Consider the following 18,383-nt stretch of genomic DNA (forward strand, 5'->3'; position numbering starts at 1 on the left):
GCCGGCATCTTCATGGAGTAGGAACTCTGTCCATGCTCTGTTGGCATGAAGATGTCGGCCACAGAGACTGGCGAAACGTCAGGAAGAACAACCTTCAGAACACGGCCAAAGAGCCCAAAAAACCCACAACAACCAATACGGGAAATGTTCTGAAACTGGGACATTCCGATTCGTATCATTTTCGAATGACTGCACCGCGTGCAAGTCAACGGGAATCAGCCTGGCGTTCCACCCTCCCCTATTTGTTGTTCTCCCCACCGCCACGAGGGCTTCTACCTTTTTCTCCCACATTGAATGAGTTTGCATTGGTTCAGGCTGTGAGGTTGCTGAAGGTCATGTGGAACGGGCAACCAGAGGCTCGCTGTGCCAACGTCCTAGTCCATGGTGTGGAGGGAAGAAGCAGGGTTGTCATTTCCCCTCAACAGAGTATCCTTCGTCTCCAAACCTTTTCTTACCAGGAAGAACAGAATAATTTTATTTTGGGTCAAGAGGCCTGGAACTCTTCTCTTTCCTCTTCTTAGCTCTTGGACAAAAATCAGGCAGAGGTTTCCTTGGCTGCAATCGTGGGCTGCAGGAATACAATCCGGAAGGGATACCTCCGCCTTTCACCCCCTTTCGGATCATCTCCAAGATCCTCAACACAAGGCACACCCCATAAACCTTTCTGTCTTGTTCCTCACCAACCGGTGCAAAACAAACTGCTGTGATTCCCTTCTTAAAGACCCACCAGAAATCAGAATTAGGCAACAGCCGTGGGGTTCAGGATTAGACAAGAGTAGGGCAATACCTTTATTGCACCATTCAAAAAAATCCCATAAATTGCAAGCTTTCGTGATTAAAATCCCACTTTTTCTGGTTGCGCTCCACTCCTTAATGGAGAGTGCAGGGGGAAAAATGTAGCTTGCAGTGCCCAAAATAAATGGCAGATGTCCGTGCTGACTCTGCTTGTCCAGGAAAGCTTTGCCAGTGGTTTGATTTTTCAGTGGTTCAGTAAAGCCATCACCTTACTCTTGTATCAGAATTCAGGTTACCCTCCATGCACCCACACCTGTGATCCTTTGAAACATCTTTAAGGAGTCCTTTAAGGAGAAAGGCTGGGTAAAAATATTTTAAAAAAGTTATTCAACAAATCTTAATTATCTGGGGCAGAAGAAGGAAGGGGGCAGTCCTTTACTCTAAGCAATCGTCACCCGGATCCAGGCCCTTGCACACTGCACGGCAAGGGCACAGAAAGAGCCAAAAAATAAAGGGGGAGCAAGGCTGCAGAAGTTGGAGCTGTCCGTGGGGGGAAAAAACAAGCAAAGCTAACAGCTGTAATTGGTCCAGACTGCATAGCCTGAAGGTCAAACGTTTCTCTTCCTTCCAGGCTGCCAGGATAAAATCTGTGGCAACCAGCCAGAGATGTGCAATCTCCAGATTTTTTTTTAAGCCACGAGAAAACAAATCTCATTCCGCCAGTGTTTGCGGAGGGTGATGGAAACTGGGGAGAAATTGAAATACACGCATCTGCACCAACAGCTGTTTGCAAAAAAAAATAATAATCCCAGAATCCTACTCCATGCCAATCGCAAAGCGAAAAGTGTGCTGCTTATAATACTACCCCATACTGCTTAAAGCAGGCTTGTCCAACCTGCGGCCCGAGGGCCGCATGCGGCCCAGGTCAGCTCGTAATGCAACCCTGTGCAATTTTTTATTTTTAAAGAAATTCCAAAGTTCCAAGTTACACTGCCGGTGCTTGCGGCCAGAATGTGGCCGGGGCATATCACAACAGTAGAGGGGGAGAGAGGGAAGGAAGGAAGGAGTGGGAGGGGATGGGAGGGGAGAGGGGGGGCTGCGTGACTGCATGGTGCCATCCCCGTCAATAGGTGGACCTCCTCCTGGCCCCATAAAGTTGCCGGAGTTGAAGCTGGCAGCCTCTGCTGTCTGAGATCACAGCTGCTGGTAAGCGCGTTTGGAGCGGGGCTGCGGAGGACGGCTAGGGCTGCCCCCCCATGCCTCCCAAACCAAATGTATGTGCGGCCCAAACCAAATTTTCATCTTCTAATGTGGCCCAGGGAAGGTGAAAGGTTGGACACCCCTGGCTTAAAGCAATCTCTGGGCATTTTACAATCCAATTGTCCAGGAAACATAGCTGGATACTCAATTTATCAACCTTGGAAGGATGGAAGGCTGAGTCAACCTTGAGACAGCTGCCTGTGCCCGTCAGGATCAAATTCAGGCCATGAGCAGAGTCTCAACTGCAGGACCGCAGTTTACCCACTTTGCCACAAGGCTCCATGAAGCATACCGTATTTTTCCATTTACAAGATGACCCAAAGTATAAGATGACACCCCCCCCTTTTCTGACCCCAAATTAGAAAAAGCAATGATCAAAGGGCTCTCTTTTTGCTAAGCCCCGTGCCTTGGCAAAAGGCAAGGAAAGCAGTTGTCAAAGTGAGTGCCGCTTTACCTTGCCATTTGAGAAGGCCTGGAGCTTAGCAAAAAGGAAGGGAGCAACACCTCCCCCTTTTTCGCTAAATCCCGTATCTTTGCAAAAGGCAGTGAGTGGTAAAGAGCTGCCTTCCATGTATAAAACAACCCTCAATATTTTCTCAGATTATTTAGGGAAAAGGTGTCATTTTATATAGGGAAAATATGGTATATGGAAAGCTTAGGAAAAAATTCTCTCTTTTTTTTGGACTACCACTGAAAGAATTGCTGGATAACTCAGTGGTTTAGGTATAGGTTGGGAGTTCAATTCTCCACTGTGCCTCCTGGGGTCCCTTCCATCTCTGCATTTCTAAGATACTTACAGTGGTGCCTTGCTTGACGATGTTAATTCGTTCCAGCAAAATCGCTGTAGAGCAAAAACATTGTCAAACAAAATAAAAAACCCATTGACACGCATTGAAAACTGTTCATTGTGTTCCAATGGGGTGAATACCTGCTCGTCCAGCGAAGATCCTCCATATGGCAGCCATTTTCGGTGCCTATAAAGCGAGGAATCCGTCCTAGAAAACAGCGGGGGGCCATTTTCTTCAGCCGGTGGCTATTTTGAAACCCGACGATCACCTGTTTGCTGATTGTCGTAAAGCGAAAATCTGTTCCCAAAGCATCGTTAAACGAAAAAAACCCATTTAAACCATTATTTTGCAATCGCAAAAGCGATCGCAAAAACCTAATCGTATAGCAATTTCCTCATTAAGCGAGGCAATCGTTAAGCGAGGCGCCACTGTATTATTCTGTAGCCTACAAAGACTCTAGGCACTGAAAAAGACTGAAGGACTCTAGGCACTGAAATACAGAAGGCAATTCTTTCAACACACTGGAATTCAAACTTGCTGTATCTTTACAGCAAGCCAAGAGCCAAGTCTTCTCTTCTCATTTGCTTTTCCTTCTCTCTTCAAGGCCCACACCCTAGCAGCAGAATAAAACAGAATTATATCCCACAGCTCCTGCCTCAGACAATCATCTTTCATCCACGTGTCAAGGACAGCCAGCTTCCTTTTCTTCCAAAACGAAGCCCCTCAGCCACAGCAGGGCTCAAGCAACCCTGGTCTGGAGGCCAGGCCACGAGGGGCCTCTTTCTTCACCCAAACAAATCTACCCCTATGAGGGGTAGGAAGGAGAGGTCTCGCTCCTATCCAAGTACAGTGCATAGATTTTAAAAGGCATCTGGAGAACAGAGAAGTAAACAGCTGGCCAATGAGAACACCCATGGCAGCAGTCACGATGGTTTACGAGATATCCTCTTCTGCTCACGACCAGTCACATTTGTTGAAAAACAGCCCTGACCCTTGCTTTGTGTTTGCGTGAGAAGGTGGTGAACAGCTGAAAAAAGGGGACTCAGCTTCTGGAACTTTCCCTTTGCAGGGTGTCATTTTATGAACGGTAGCAAGCACAGGAAGTTTTCCTGCATAGACCCTCTTGACTGCTGCCATCGGTGCTGTCAACATTCTAGCTGCTCTCTGCTGTGCAAAGTTTGGCCTCCTTTTTGGTGCTGGCAACGCGGACATGATCTGGTGCAGCCGTATCGGGCCATTTCCTGGCTTTTCGAAGTGTGGGGACAGAAGCGCCATATCCCCCATTCAAAAACAGGAGGTTTGCTGGTGAATTGAATTAGAATACAGAGAGAGAGAGAGAGAGAGAGAGAGAGAGAGCAGGAGAAGCTGGCTGGCCCTCACAAACACATACAAAAGCCTTTCACCTCTGATAAGAAGGGAGGCAGCAGTGGGGTGGCTGGGGTGAGCCTGAGGTGGGGAGAAGCCCCTCCGGTGTACTAATGGTGGAATCACCAGTGACCCTGGTGTAACACCATGCAAATCCCTCTGAAGAAGAAGGCCTGGGAATGCCTTGTGCTGATGCTCTCTGATGCAGTAGCAGCCCATCATCCTGTCTCGTGGGATGGGACAGTGCTCCCATCTTTGGGAGAGGCTTGGCTGCTTCTCTCATTGAGCGGCAAGGTGTCTCCTCACTCCATCACATGTCATTGGCAGGAGCCAGCAGAATTGGCACAGACCCGGGGACACGGCCGAGGCGTTGCTCCATGCCAAGCTTCTCACCGTGGTATATTCCCTCTCCAGTCCTGGGCTAGGAGCCCTACCCTACCCAGTTTCCCCGAAAATAAGACGTAATCTGAAAATAAGCCCTAGTAGGATTTTTCAGGGGACGTGGTGGCACTGCGGGTTAAACTGCAGAAGCCTCTGGCTGCAAGATCAGAAGACCAGCTGTCGTAAGATTGAATCCACGTGATAAGGGGAGCTCCCATCGCTCGTCCCAGCTCCTGCCAGCCTAGCCATTCGAAAGCATGTAAAAATGCAAGTAGATAAATAGGTACCACCACGGTGGGAAGGTCATGCCGTTCTGTGTCTAGTCACACTGGTCACATGACCACGGAAACGGTCTTCAGACAAACGCTGGCTCTATGGCTTGGAGACAGGAATAAGCACCGCACGCTAGAGTCGGACACAACTGGACTAAATGTCAAGGGGAACCTTTACCTTTTACTAGGATTTTTCAGGATGCTCGTCATATAAGCCCTACCCCCAAAATAAGCCCCAGTTAAGTGAAACCCTGCCCTCCACCCTTGTGCAGCAACCAGAAGAAGACGCCATGACTAAAATATAACATCCCCTGAAAATAAGCCTTAATGCGTTTTTGGAGCAAAAATTAATATAAGACCCTGTCTTATTTTCGGGGCAACACGGTATGTCAGATGTTGACATCAAAGTAACTCTCCTCCCCAACCCACATCAGCCTGGCCCGCTGGGGGATTCTGGCAACTGTAGTCAAAACAGTCACTTTGGGACTTTGAGATCGGCCCGCCATGTGTAGGACACTTTCAGGGTTTACTAGAATGTATTTCAGCCCCGTGCCAGAATAAAACTTGAATACAAAGGACTGCGGTTCATGCCAACAGTCAAAAAAGGGTTGAAAGAAGAAATTGTGAAATGTCAAATAGAGTCCGTTTAAAAAAACCTCACAGCTTAATAACAGGAGCACCAAAACGCGTTTGCGGAATTTCTTGAGCAACCGTGTCTAGGTTTGCTAAAAACTCCTTATCGCAATTAGCAAGAAAGCAATCTGAAGGGAGCAATTCAGACCAAGAAGTAAGACCGACCAGGAAGCCGTGATAAACATTTCAAGCCATGATCAAAAGGGTACATACAGCGAGAAAGGAAGGCTGGAAATCCTAAGACGTGTCTCGGAGCTCATGCTGTTTCTCGCAAGGGAAAGCAGTGAAACCAGGAACAACAACGCTGACGGATCAAGATTCAAGACCTCCAATCCTTCCTGGTCATTTTCAGATCAGGGTCATGGAAAGAAGGGATTACACAACAAGGCCAAGTGCAAGACGGAAGACATTCTCTTTAATTCCTGAAAATAGCTTTCTCCTTCCATTGAAAGAGAAAGAAAGAAGATTTTGTATACCTCGGCTCAGTCATCAATCCAAATGGAGACGGCAGCTCAGAAAGCAGAGACTCGGAAAGGCAGCCATGAAGGAACAAGGAAAGATTGTCAAGTCTTAGGATGTGTCACTGGACACCAAGGCCAAGATCATCCACACTCTTTTATTCCTGATTAGTATGTATGGGTGGGAAAGCTAGACAGCGAAGAAAGCTGAGGGGGTCGAAATTGATTTGCTGGAGGAGAACTTTACAAGGGGGTCCTATTAGCAATGGAGCCTGGACTCTCTCTAGAGGCAAAAATGTTGAAACTCAACACTGTCCTACTTTGGGCCCATCACGAGAAGGCAGGGTTCTCTGAAAAAGACCCATAATGCCAGGAAAGATGGAAGGCAGCAGGAAAAGAGGAAGACCAAATATCACGATGGACTGACTCCCTCCAGGAAGCCACAGGCTTGGGTTTGTAAGAGCTGAACAAGGTGGATAAAGAAAAGGACATGTTGGAGATCTCTCATTAGTAGAGTGGCCATCAGTTGGAAGGGACTTGACGGCCCGTAACAACAACAGCTTCCATGCTAAGCCTTCTTTAAAATGGAGGTGGGACTTATCATGGGCCATGAACCCTATGTGGCCCTCAAAACATTTTTGCAGCACCCTCCCCCAGATCAGACATCCCTCTGCATTTACGGAGAGACTGAAGAGTCAAGAAAAGGAACAAATTACCTGTCTGAGGCATTGCTGGGGTTTGGAAGACACCTGATTTGGTCACGTCGGTGGTCGTTGCCGTCTCTAGACGCAATCCAGACAGGTTAGCCACAGGCTGGCCCGCCTCTTCCATCGGGCGTTCAGCATAGGAGTGGTCCTTCTCCGGTGTGTCAGTGGCCTCGGCAGGACTCAAGCTGGCAGAAAGTGGGGTCGGCGCCTCCATGAGTGCCTGGCCAGAGTCCATGGAAATCTCTTTCTGCCCTTCTGCTCCAGGTCCCCAAACTCTTGGCGCCAGGGCCTTCTTCACCTCATCTTCCTCATCCTCCCCTCCAGGCTGTAGGGAAAGCCCCGTTACCGTCTGGAACCGATTCTCTCCCACCGGATGGGCAGTTCTTGCCTGGCCGGCCAGCCCCGATTTTGTATCATCCCACTCATCGCTTTGCGGCGCGGCCGGAGCGCTGGGCGTGTCGTTGGAGGGCCGCGGACCGTGGGAGGCTCCCCCTTCCGGATTGAATCCGTTGTCTGTGGGGACGAGGGTGGGTCCCGTGGTTGCTCCTAGGTTGGTCGAAATCAAGAGGTCATCCTCTCCATTTGGCCTTTGCTCAGAACGGAGCAGCTGTCCCACCGGTGGGGAAGGATCAGTGGTCTGGTCGCCCGTTGTGGTACCCGGAAGACGCGCCGCCTCTCCTTGTGCGGTTGGCCAGGGCGTGCTGGAATATCGGATGCTTTTCATGCCTTCCAGGAAACTGGGGGTAGAAACATCCTGTTTTAGATTCTCTGTGGAGCTAAGCCCTGCTCCAACACCTCCGTTCCCCTCCGTCGTCTCTCTTGCGGTGCCATCCTGCACCTCACTGTGAATATTTGGAACGGGAGTTGTCACAACAGTGGTGAGCAAAATCTCCTCTGCTTTGTTTTTATCTAGATCTTCACGGGGTTCGTTGGAATCGAATGGGCCAACGCTTCTGCCCGTCCCTGGGGATGCTGTGGTGTAAATGTCCAAACTCTGGCGTCCCAGGAGAACGGGGATGCCCGTAATGGATTGTAACATGGCTTTAACGGTGGTAGCGGTGGTCTTGAATGACTTCCCAGAGGATTCCACTGAAGCGCTGTACGGGCTTTCGAAGGAAGAAGCGCCGACTGTTGGTAAAGGAGAGCCTGAGTTGTTTCCAGGGTTTGAGCCGCTCTCGTTGGCCACATCTTGGAAGCTGTTCCCGGTCGGGGAGGACCGGGGCAGTTCTCTGACGTGCCTCCCCTCGTCACGAAAAGCAAGGCCTTGCAGGCTGAAGGAGCTGAGCAGAAGCAGGCAGATGGCGACGCGCGCTGGAAGCCCCACCAGACGGCTCATATTGGAGGAAACGTTTGCATGGAAACAAGCAGAGCAGACGGGACCAGCGAACAAGCCCTGGAAACAAGAATCAAGAGAGCCTTCAGTGCTGCCTCCTTATAAATTAGCATTTTTTCAATTAATCCGAAATGTCAAGGGCATCTCATCCAAGTGGAGAAACCATCTCCACCCATTCGCCTAGCGTACCCCACACAAAAATATCAGATACTTCATTCGTATTTGTCAAGAAGGAGAGGTTTTTAACCTAGAAACTGAAGAATAATTACCCAAACCGCAAGAAATATTCGAGCTTGGGAAACTAGAGGCACATCTGGACGCACAGAGTACTCGCTCATCAGAAGGCATTGTGCAGCTGCTATTCCCCCTTTCTTGTTTCACCATTTCGTTTTGTTCTTCTGCTAGGAAAAACACCACTGGAGGTTGCAAAAGGAAGACAGTTCTATCCCTCCCCTGCACAAAATTTCGTGAATGAGGCAAGGCCGTTACACAATCAACGCTTTATTTGGAAGGATGCTAGAATAATACAGGGAAGGCAAGCAGACGGGCTGGTTTTCTGGCATCACAAATGGTCACAGCATCCATCAGTCTGCTAGGAAAGGTCAGGAAAAAGAAATTCAAAGTAATTCAATTCAGTCTTTCTGTTGCTGTGCTTAGGAAGAAATCTATTGCAGTTACTGATTAAACAAACTGACATTGAATCCCCAGAACAGTGGTTCCCAACTTTGGGGAATCCAGATGTGCTTGCGTTCCAACTTCCAGAAAGCCTGGCCAGCACAGCGGGTGGGTGAAGGCTTCTGGGAATTGCAGTCCGAGAACATCTGGGGACATCTGTCCCAGAACAAGCAAGGCAACAGTAATAATGGCCACAAACCTGCTGACTTGTGTGTGCATACGTTTGCAACCAAATCAACAGACCGTCCTGGTTGGATTCAAGACAACTCTGAGTTTCCCGTAACAGTTAAATTGCTGTTGCCATTCAGGAATGTTTGAGAACCCTTCACTCTAGCGCAGGGGTCTCCAAACCTTTGACCGTGAGGGCTGCACCGGGTGCTTTCAACATCTTCGAGGGCCGAAGGAAGAGGGACGTGCGCGCTACAAAAGAACACTTACATTTTGCCAGCTGAACAAGAAGCAACTAGCGAGCATTTTTTAAAAGAAAAGACCAGGCTTACTCACAATTAACTGTATTTCGTGTAGTCCATGAAAAAGACATGGAACTTAACTGTGCCAACTCTGGCACAAACCACAGAATAGATCACAATGTAGTTGAACCGTAAGTGTGATAAAGGGGTTTGTGCGCCTAACAATGTGACTGGCAGTGTTTTTTTTTTAGTTAGACACAATTCATTTCACAACGAGTTATTTAGTTTATAGAATCCTAGAATGATGGAGCTGGAAGGGGCCCGTAAGACCATCGAGTCCACCCCCCTGCTCAAGGCAGGAATCCAAATCAAAGCAGATCTGACCGAGGGTTACTCCATTTTCTCCTGAACGCTTATCTTAAGCACACAGAAATTGCCAACAGGATTCTGGCCCAAAAATATTTTTTAAAAAAAAAAAAAGTCACTGGGAGTCAATTAACCCAGTGGTCCCCAACCTTGGGTCTCCAGATGTTCTAGGGCTTCAACTCCCAGAAATCCTGGCCAGCAGAGGTGTTGGTGAAGGCTGCTGGGAGTTGTAGTCCAAGAACATCTGGAGGCCCAAGGTTGGGGACCACTGAAACTGGTACGACAATAAACTGACTTCCTACTTGCCCACGATGTTACTTTGCCACGTGCCTTGTGCACCACTGGAAATAACAAAGGGAACTTGTCAGGAGCAGCTAGGTTGCTTCCTAATTCTGAATGTCTGGCCTGGACTTAAGCAGCCCCCCTACAGTCCTGCTGGGTATCAGACCGGCTGCTAAGACGGGAGCAGGAAGGACGAATTCATGGCTACAACCCAGGCCTTTCCAACTGAGCAAAGGGAACAGCCTGGCATGTTCCGCATCAACACCTTCCTGCGTCAACCACATCCTTGCAGCTGGAGGAACATCACATCGTACCTCCCGGCTCAGCTGATGGAGAGGATGGCGGGCATCTGTCAGCGGCCACTTCTCCACACGCCGCCCTTCCATGCCAGACTAGCACCTGGCACCACAGCCATCAAAATACTTAGGGACAATACTCCATCCCCATGTGCTCATTACTAATCTAGGAGAAGCCCAGGTGGATCTGGGCAAAACGTGCGGGAAGGTTTAACCTCGGAACACATTACCTTCGTGGAAAGAAAAGCAGATCTCTGTCTGTACTTAGAAAACTATAGTATCAAAACCGAGAAAGCGAGGCTTCGGCAAGTTGGCACCTCTTCCATTTACTGGACAAATATCCTATGATTTCGATTTCTGCCTGGAGCCGGGGGGGGGGGGGTTGGACTGGATGGCCTTAGAGGCCCCTTCCAACTTCTTGACTCTATGATTCTAAGAATTCACTTCCTGCAATGTGTCACTTCTTGCCAGTGACACACTGTCCAAGAAAACTGGTATCAACCAGAATCTTGTGTGTGTTTAGTCGTTTAGTCGTGTCCGACTCTTCATGACCCCATGGACCAGAGCACGCCAGGCCCTCCTGTCTTCTACTGCCTCCCGGAGTTGTGTCAGGTTCATGTTGGTTGCTTCGCAGACACTGTCCAGCCATCTCATCCTCGGTCGTCCCCTTCTCCTCTTGCCATCACACCTTCCTAACATCAAGGTTTTTTCCAAGGACTCTTTTCTTCTCATGAGATGGCCAAAGTACTGGAGCCTCAGCTTCAGGATCTGTCCTTCAAGTGAGCATTCAGGGTTGATTTCCTTTAGAACTGATAGGTTTGTTCTCCTTGCAGTCCAGGGGATTCTCAAGAGCCTCCTCCAGCACCACAATTCAAAGGCATCAATTCTTCGGCGGTCTGCTTTCTTTATGGTCCAGCTCTCACTTCCATACATCACGACAGGAAAAACCATAGCTTTGACTATTCGGACTTTTGTTGGCAAGGTGATGTCTCTGCTTTTCAAGATGCTGTCCAGATTTGTCATCGCTTTCCTCCCAAGAAGAAGGCGCCTTTTAATTTCAGGGCTGCTGTCTCCATCTGCAGTGATCATGGAGCCCAGGAAGATAAAATTTGACACTGCCTCCATATCTTCCCCTTCTATTTCCCAGGAGGTGATGGGACCAGTGGCCATGATCTTAGTTTTTTTGATGTTGAGTTTCAGACCGTTTTTTGCACTCTCCTCTTTCACTCTCATTACAAGGTTCTTTAATTCCTCCTCACTTTCTGCCATCAGAGTGGTATCATCTGCATATCGGAGGTTGTTGATATTTCTTCCGGCAATCTTAATTCCGGCTTGGGTTTCTTCCAGTCCAGCCTTCCGCATGATGTATTCTGCATATAAGTTAAATAAGCTGGGGGACAATATACAGCCTTGCTGTACTCCTTTCCCAATTTTGAACCACTCAGTTGTTCCATGACCAGTTCTAACTGTTGCTTCCTGTCCCACATATAGGTTTCTCAGGAGACAGATAAAGTGGTCAGGCACTCCCATTTCTTTAAGAACTTGCCATAGTTTGCTGTGGTCCACACAGTCAAAGGCTTTCGCATAGTCAATGAAGCAGAAGTAGATATTTTTCTGGAACTCTCTGGCTTTCTCCATAATCCAGCGCAAGTTAGCAATTTGGTCTCGAGTTCCTCTGCCTCTTCGGAATCCAGCTTGTACTTCTGGGAGTTCTCGATCCACATACTGCTGAAGCCTACCTTGCAGGATTTTGAGCATAACCTTGCTAGTGTGCGAAATGAGTGCAATTGTACGGTAGTTGGAGCATTCTTTGGCACTGCCTTTCTTTGGGATTGGGATGTAGACTGATCTTTTCCAATCCTCTGGCCACTGTTGAGTTTTCCAAACTTGCTGGCATATTGAATGTAGCACCTTAACAGCATCATCTTTCAAGATTTTAAATAGTTCAACTGGAATGCCATCACCTCCACTGGCCTTGTTGTTAGCCAGGCTTTCTAAGGCCCACTTGACTTCGCTCTCCAGGATGTCTGGCTCAAGGTCAGCAACTACATTGTCTGGGTTGTCCGGGATATCCAAATCTTTCTGATATAATTCCTCTGTGTATTCTTGCCACCTCGTCTTGACGTCTTCTGCTTCTGTTAGGTCCCTCCCATTTTTGTCTTTTATCATGTTCATCTTTGCGCAAAATGTTCCTCTAATATGTCCAATTTTCCTGAACAGATCTCTGGTCTTTGCTTTTCTGTTATCTTCCTCTATTTCTTTGCATTGTTCATTTAAGAAGGCCCTCTTGTCTCTCCTTGCTATTCTTTGGAAGTCTGCATTCAAGTTTCTGTAACTTTCCCTATCTCCCTTGCATTTTGCTTCCCTTCTCCTCTCTGCTATTTCTAAGGCCTCGTTGGACAGCCACTTTGCTTTCTTGCATTTCCTTTTCTTTGGGATGGTTCAATCAACCAGAATCTTACTGGGATTTTTAAAAAAAAGGATTCTGTAGCATCTTAAAGATTTTAATAGATTTTATAGTGGCTGGTAACTGAAGTTGTGTGAGTCATGGTGGCAAATTGCAGCTCATTGATGAGGTGCTGGTCACATGTCTGGTGAGAGGCCAGTGACACAACCCAGCGTATAACCAGAGACAACATCAGCATTCTGGTAATGGCAACGTATGCGGTTCCACTGGCCACTATAATAAATCTATTAAAATCTTTAAGATGCGACAGAATTCTTTTTTAATTTTGCTTCCGCCAAGTCTGTGTGTTGGAATATTTCCCGGTCCTTAATTTACTGTGGAAAAGGTAAAGGTAACGGTTCCCCTTGACAATTTTTGTCCAGTCGTGTTCGACTCTAGGGGGCAGTGCTCATCCCCGTTTCCAAGCCATAGAGCCAGCGTTTTGTCCGAAGACAATCTTCCGTGGTCACATGGCCAGTGCGACTTAGACACGGAACGCTGTTACCTTCCCACCGAGGTGGTCCCTATTTATCTACTTGCATTTGCATGCTTTCGAACCGCTAGGTTGGCGGGAGCTGGGACAAGCGACGGGCGCTCACTCCGTTGCGTGGATTCGATCTTATGACTGCTGGTCTTCTGACCCTGCAGCACAGGCTTCTATGGTTTAGCCCGCAGCGCCACCACGTCCCTACTGTGGAAAACCTTCCCTGTATTTATATTTCATTGGTTCGCAAACGGGAAAAGGTACAATCGATTTGTTTTTCCCCAGAACATGTTCCAATTCAACATGTTCAGGAAAATCTACACCGCTGGCCAGAACAGATGAGGGGCTCGGAGATGAGGAGCAAATTAACACAGCTACTTCTTGGAAATGCATACAGGAAATCTTTCGGTTCACAAAAATGTTTAATGGTGTCATTGTGAACACAAGAGAGATGCACCAAGCTCTTCTTTCTAATTCCTAGATGAAATCATACAGATTTGTTCCCTAATCCACAGACATCCACATTTCATTGTTATCTGTGTGAAGCCCTTATCCTGGGGGAAGCAAGACGTGCCAGCTGAAAATTCTCTTGGGTTGCATCTAGGATTCACATCTTCCGGGTTTGTTTATTTAGCTGACTTACATGCTGGTTGCTGACTGGACAGCTCAGTGGTTTAGGTCTCTGGCTGCGGAAACAGAGGTTGGGAGTTTGATTCCCCACTGCGTCTCCTGAGAGTAGAGCCAGCCTGGGTGGCCTTGGGCAAGCTTCACAGTCCCAAAAACCACCAACCCCCCCAAAAAAACCATGAGAAGGGGTAACCACTTCTGAGTATTCTCTACCTAGAAAATCCTGGAAAGGGTGGACATAAATCAGAATTGATCTGACAGCATTTGATGATGATATGCTGCTTGCTATAGACTAAAATGTGGTGGCACTGCAGGTTAAACCGCAGAAGCCCCTTTGTGCTGCAAGGTCAGAAGACCAGCCATCATAAGATCGAATCCACACGATGGAGTGTGCTCCCCTCGCTTGTCCCCGTTCAAAAGCATGTAAAAAATGTGAGTAGATAAATAGGTACCACCTCAGTCGGAAGGAAACAGCGTTACGTGTCTAGTCGCGCTGGCCACGTGACCACAGAAACTGTCTATGGACAAAACGCTGGCTCTACGGCTTGGAAACAGGGATGAGCACAGTGCCCTTGAGTCGGACATGACTGGACTCAATGTCAAGGGGTACCTTTACCTTTATAGACTCAAACAATGAAGTCTTGTGTGATCTGAAAGAGTAATTCATTTTATTTAACATAAGATTTTGGGAGCTATGGCCTATCTGGCAGCTAATGCCAAATAAAACTTCTTAAGGCATTCCAGAGTTCTTTGGCCAGAATCCTGTTGGATTTTTTTGACACAGTTCCAACCAATCCCCTGACTGGCCACTGTTCAAACAGAGTCAGCTTGTTTGTACTACTGTGGGGTTTTGAGTTGCACAAGGAAGAACCCAATCAGTCCTTGGACAAACTCTTAAGATTTGTCAGGCCACTTGTGCAGTGCACCCCCGGAGAAGTCAACAGAAAGGGATCCTGATTTGGTGCTTCTATTCTAGTGGAGACTTTGACCTTTGTTATTTTTGTTTCAACCGATTAATATGCCTTCTCCCAAAATTGCATCTCAAACAGTATCTTGAAACAGTGCCGGAAAAGAGATAGGAGCTGCTAAGAAGGGAAATATGAAAATGCAAAATGTTAACCACCCTCCAAAAAGTAAGGGCAATTGTGGAGAAGGCTTCCTTGCAGGTTGCCAACAGATGGCTTGCTGCAGATCGCAAGCCGTTGCAGAAGGGCTCCTCAGATTAACTTAATTATTGGATGGATCTAGATCAAGGACGGGCTTCTGGAACATTCTGTGCAAAGCGGAAATGATGGCACAGCTAGGGCGGCGGGCTGACAGTGGGTCTGGAAGCATATTGGCAAATGCCTTGTCACGCTATCCCTTGGAACAGGAGTTGCCTGCCATAACTGCTCAGGTGAGGTTTGGAATGTTGGCTAACAGTTGAGCTGCTCCGGGGAAAGTGAAAGGTCAGTTCAGCAAAGGTAAGGTGGGAGGTTCATGCAAAACATATGGGGAAAAGAAAGCATATGCTGCCCTGAAGATGGGAAGGGGGGGGAATGAAGGGGCATGGTGAACATGACCCTCACCCTTACGCAGGGCCCCAGACGAGAGAAGCTTTTGTCCAAGTTCCTTTCAATTGAGACAAGCTGGGGGTGGGGTGGGTGGACCAAAAGGGTCAGGTTTACATGGATTTGAAATAATCCAAGAATCTCTTAGGTCCCTAATAAGCAAAGATTTAGAAATGTCAGGTCATCTAGCAGCGCTCTTCCTTAGCGCTTCCTAATTAGAAAAAGATAGAGACAAGTACATTGCTTCAATGAGTCCGTCGATAATACCCAGCGGCCTGCGTCTGCCTTTCCAGGAGGAAAGCAGATCATTTCCACACCTCGCTAGTCCTATTTAGCCTTTTGTAAGCAAGGAGGTTAGGATGGATAAAGCCAAGATATGATAGAGAGAAGCCAGGTAAAGCTCTGTTTCATCTTCTCCCGACACAATCTTTGTTCTAGACTAGTACCTCGATTCGTAGATGCAGCTTTTATAAAAGTTCATTTTTTTTGGACCACAACTGGAAGTCCTCCCCAAAAAAGGAACTTTTCCAGCCTTTGGGCAGTCAAGGGAGCAAGCGGCATGCATCGCTGGTCACCTTTTCCTGCCTGCACAACCAGCCACGGAAAAGAGCAGTCGGGAACAAAAGATGACTTCGCCAGACAAGCCAGGGCGACCAAACAAGAAACTAGGTTGGATGATTTTATCCCAGGCCACCTTTCCTATTCTGCGAGGAGTTTCTATTGGGATATAACAAAGAGAAATGATGGTGTCTGAAGGCAAAATGAGGATCTGCCTTTTCAGACATGCTGGTTGGGGGATGATGGCTGGTGTAGTTACAGCTAGCTGGAGGCCCTTGGGCTGTGCTGACTTCCTGCCATTATCCATAGTTTAGGCAGAGTTCTGCCACTTGTATGAAAATCTGAGTGTCTTTCCCCAAAGGGGGGGAAAGACCGTTTCCAAAAGGCTTTCTTGTTATCATTCCAAGAAAATCAGTACAGAAGCAGGTAACACACCTTCCTTTTTGGGAGGGGGGGTCACAGCCAGGGGCTGTATTTTTGACCGCTAAGGACAACTAGCCACATCAAATCATGTGGGAGGCATTTTAGCCATCTGGAGCATGGTTGAGGCAAAAACCGAAACCCCAGACATAGCCAGAGTTGTCTGTATCACCTCTAGAAGAACCCCCTTCGTTTGCCAAGAATTTCTCCTAAAATTCTGTAAAGTCTCGACCGCTGCTTGGTCGCAAAGAGCATTCAGGTCAAATCAGGCCGCCAGGATCTGCGTGCCGATCTCCGTGGGGGCATCGTGTTCCCTGAGGGCCTTGGGCGAGCTGCTCTGGATCAGCACAGTCTACCTCCGAGGGCAGTACCTCCCTCTGAAGTCCTTGGAGATAAAAAGGCAGGATATTGTAACCAAGAAAGAGGCAGAAACTCACTTCCCCCAGGGGGGTGGGGTGTATGTTCATGTTTGGAGAGAGACAGGAAACTACAGGTAAGGCGAATAATGCAACCCCTCAGGGAGGAGGGCTTAAAAACAAAAATGTTGGTTGGGTGCCACCTCACCAGTCACAAAGAGCACCAGCCGGGTGCAGATCGCTCAACCTGCACGCCACCGAGAGCGCTACCAACCACACTGATGGCATCACAGGCAGTTGGGCACAGGTGCAAAAATATTCTTTAAAAAGAGAGCAAACTATCACTGCCTGCAGAGGCAAGGTCTGTCGTTTCTATGCTCCCAGCCCCTGGAGGGGGGGGGGAATCCCAATACTACCGTCCATTTGTTACCGAAAGGCCGGCGAACAGCAGTAAACAACTGAAGATCCGTTGTTCGAAACTGGGAGACCAACCAAGAAATCTCGGTTGCACCTGATGCACAGGTTTGCACGGATTGTGTTGGGATGATGATTTGCACAGAAATCCTCACCCCCTTCTTTCACAACCTCGCAAGCAGCCGGAACAGAAACATGTGCTTTGCCTTACATTATCATTGCGCCAGAGTTGTTGTTTTTAAACCTGGATCTGGCAACCCACCTCCGGTACCCAGAGGGGGGGGGCGAAGTTGGGCTGTTGTTTCTCCTGTCTCTCTCTCTTTTTTCTCTCTCCCCAGCGACTGGTTCTGGTTCGGATCGACCCTCCGCGGCCTTTCTGGACGCTCAAGACCAGCAAGCCTGAGCAGTGGTGTTTTGAAACCTCACAAACGCCAGGCAGGGTAGCAATTTTTCAGATTCTTTCTTCCTTTTTTTTTCCAGGTCCTGCCTCCGGAATTCCACCAGACTGTTGACCCCAAGCCAGGAGGGGAGGCGGGAGGGGGGGAGAGAGAGGAATGAATAAAATCAAAGCCCTGAATTGAGGGGAAACTCGATCTGTTCCCCCAGAAAGGGGGGGGAGAGAAAGGGGAAGGAGGAGAGACAGACAAATCCCCAGACAAAAGGCGGACCCAGCCGGCCACCAGCATCCTTGAAAACAATGAAGGGGGCAAGCAGCTGCAGCAGGAAAAGTAGCCGCCTTCTCCTTTCTTCTTGTGGGATTTGAGGCTCTGCAAGGCCAGGAAGGAGGGGGTCCTGCATCACCCAAGCGAGGCCTGCTCCCTCCTCCACCCCTGGACCCCGAAACAGGCCACGAGCATCCTTCTCCCATTGTCTCCGGCTCAGGGGCAGAACGACCCCCCCAGGGAAGAAGTCTCCACTATAGGAGATCTCCTATAGCCATAGGAGATCTTGGGTTTTCTCCTCTCCCTGTGGAACCAGGGAGCCCACCTGGCCTTACCTGAGTGCTCAGCATCCTTTTAGCTGGGCAGCATCTTCATAAGGCGCCGCCGGCGGGGAAGAGTTCCTTGGCTGCGGGGCTGGTCCTCCTTCGCCTGCAGCGCTCACAGCTGCTCTGCCGCTGCCTTCATGGCCAGGAAACTGGGAAGGGGGGGGGAGAGAAGAGAAGGAGAAAGAGGAGGGAGCTCAGAGGCGTCTCCTATTCATGAGATTTTCCTTCTCCGGCTCACAGATTGGATGGGGGGAGGAGGAGGAGGAAGAGATACCCACCTCCTCCAAGCCAAGCCTTCGCCTGCCACCATCCAATCCGGCTTTGTGCCCAAGGGATGCTGGTGATGGAGAGAAGACCGCAAGAGAGCCATGGAAGGATCTGTCCTGTCCACAAACACTGGCTGGAGAGCTAGAGGCTGGGAGTTCAATTCCTCCCAAGAGCCAGCCTGGGTGGCTTTGGGCAAACTGCACAGTCCCAGGGCGACCCCCCAGGAAGAAAGGAAATGGGAAACCACTTTAACTTATAAATATACAAAAACGACATCCTATATATGTACAGTATGTATATATCTATATCTAA

The 18,383-nt window shown here is 48.6% G+C and overlaps 1 protein-coding gene across 2 annotated transcripts in view; it reads right to left on the minus strand.

Moving 5' to 3' along the window:
* Window positions 1–18,012, minus strand: part of ARMH4 (armadillo like helical domain containing 4) — a 51,588-nt gene extending 33,576 nt beyond the window's left edge. For both annotated transcript variants that reach the window (XM_020778428.3, XM_078384041.1), the window contains exons 1-2: window positions 17,814–18,012; window positions 6,609–7,992 (exon numbers count right to left, since the gene is read on the minus strand). In XM_020778428.3, the coding sequence (XP_020634087.3) occupies window positions 6,609–7,992; window positions 17,814–17,828 (1,399 nt within the window). In that variant the 5' untranslated portion in view covers window positions 17,829–18,012. The remainder of the gene's footprint in view (window positions 1–6,608; window positions 7,993–17,813) is intronic.
* Window positions 18,013–18,383: the final 371 nt, after the last annotated feature.

This window comes from Pogona vitticeps, chromosome 1, assembly GCF_051106095.1.
Source record: "Pogona vitticeps strain Pit_001003342236 chromosome 1, PviZW2.1, whole genome shotgun sequence".
Taxonomy (NCBI): Eukaryota; Metazoa; Chordata; class Lepidosauria; order Squamata; family Agamidae; genus Pogona; species Pogona vitticeps.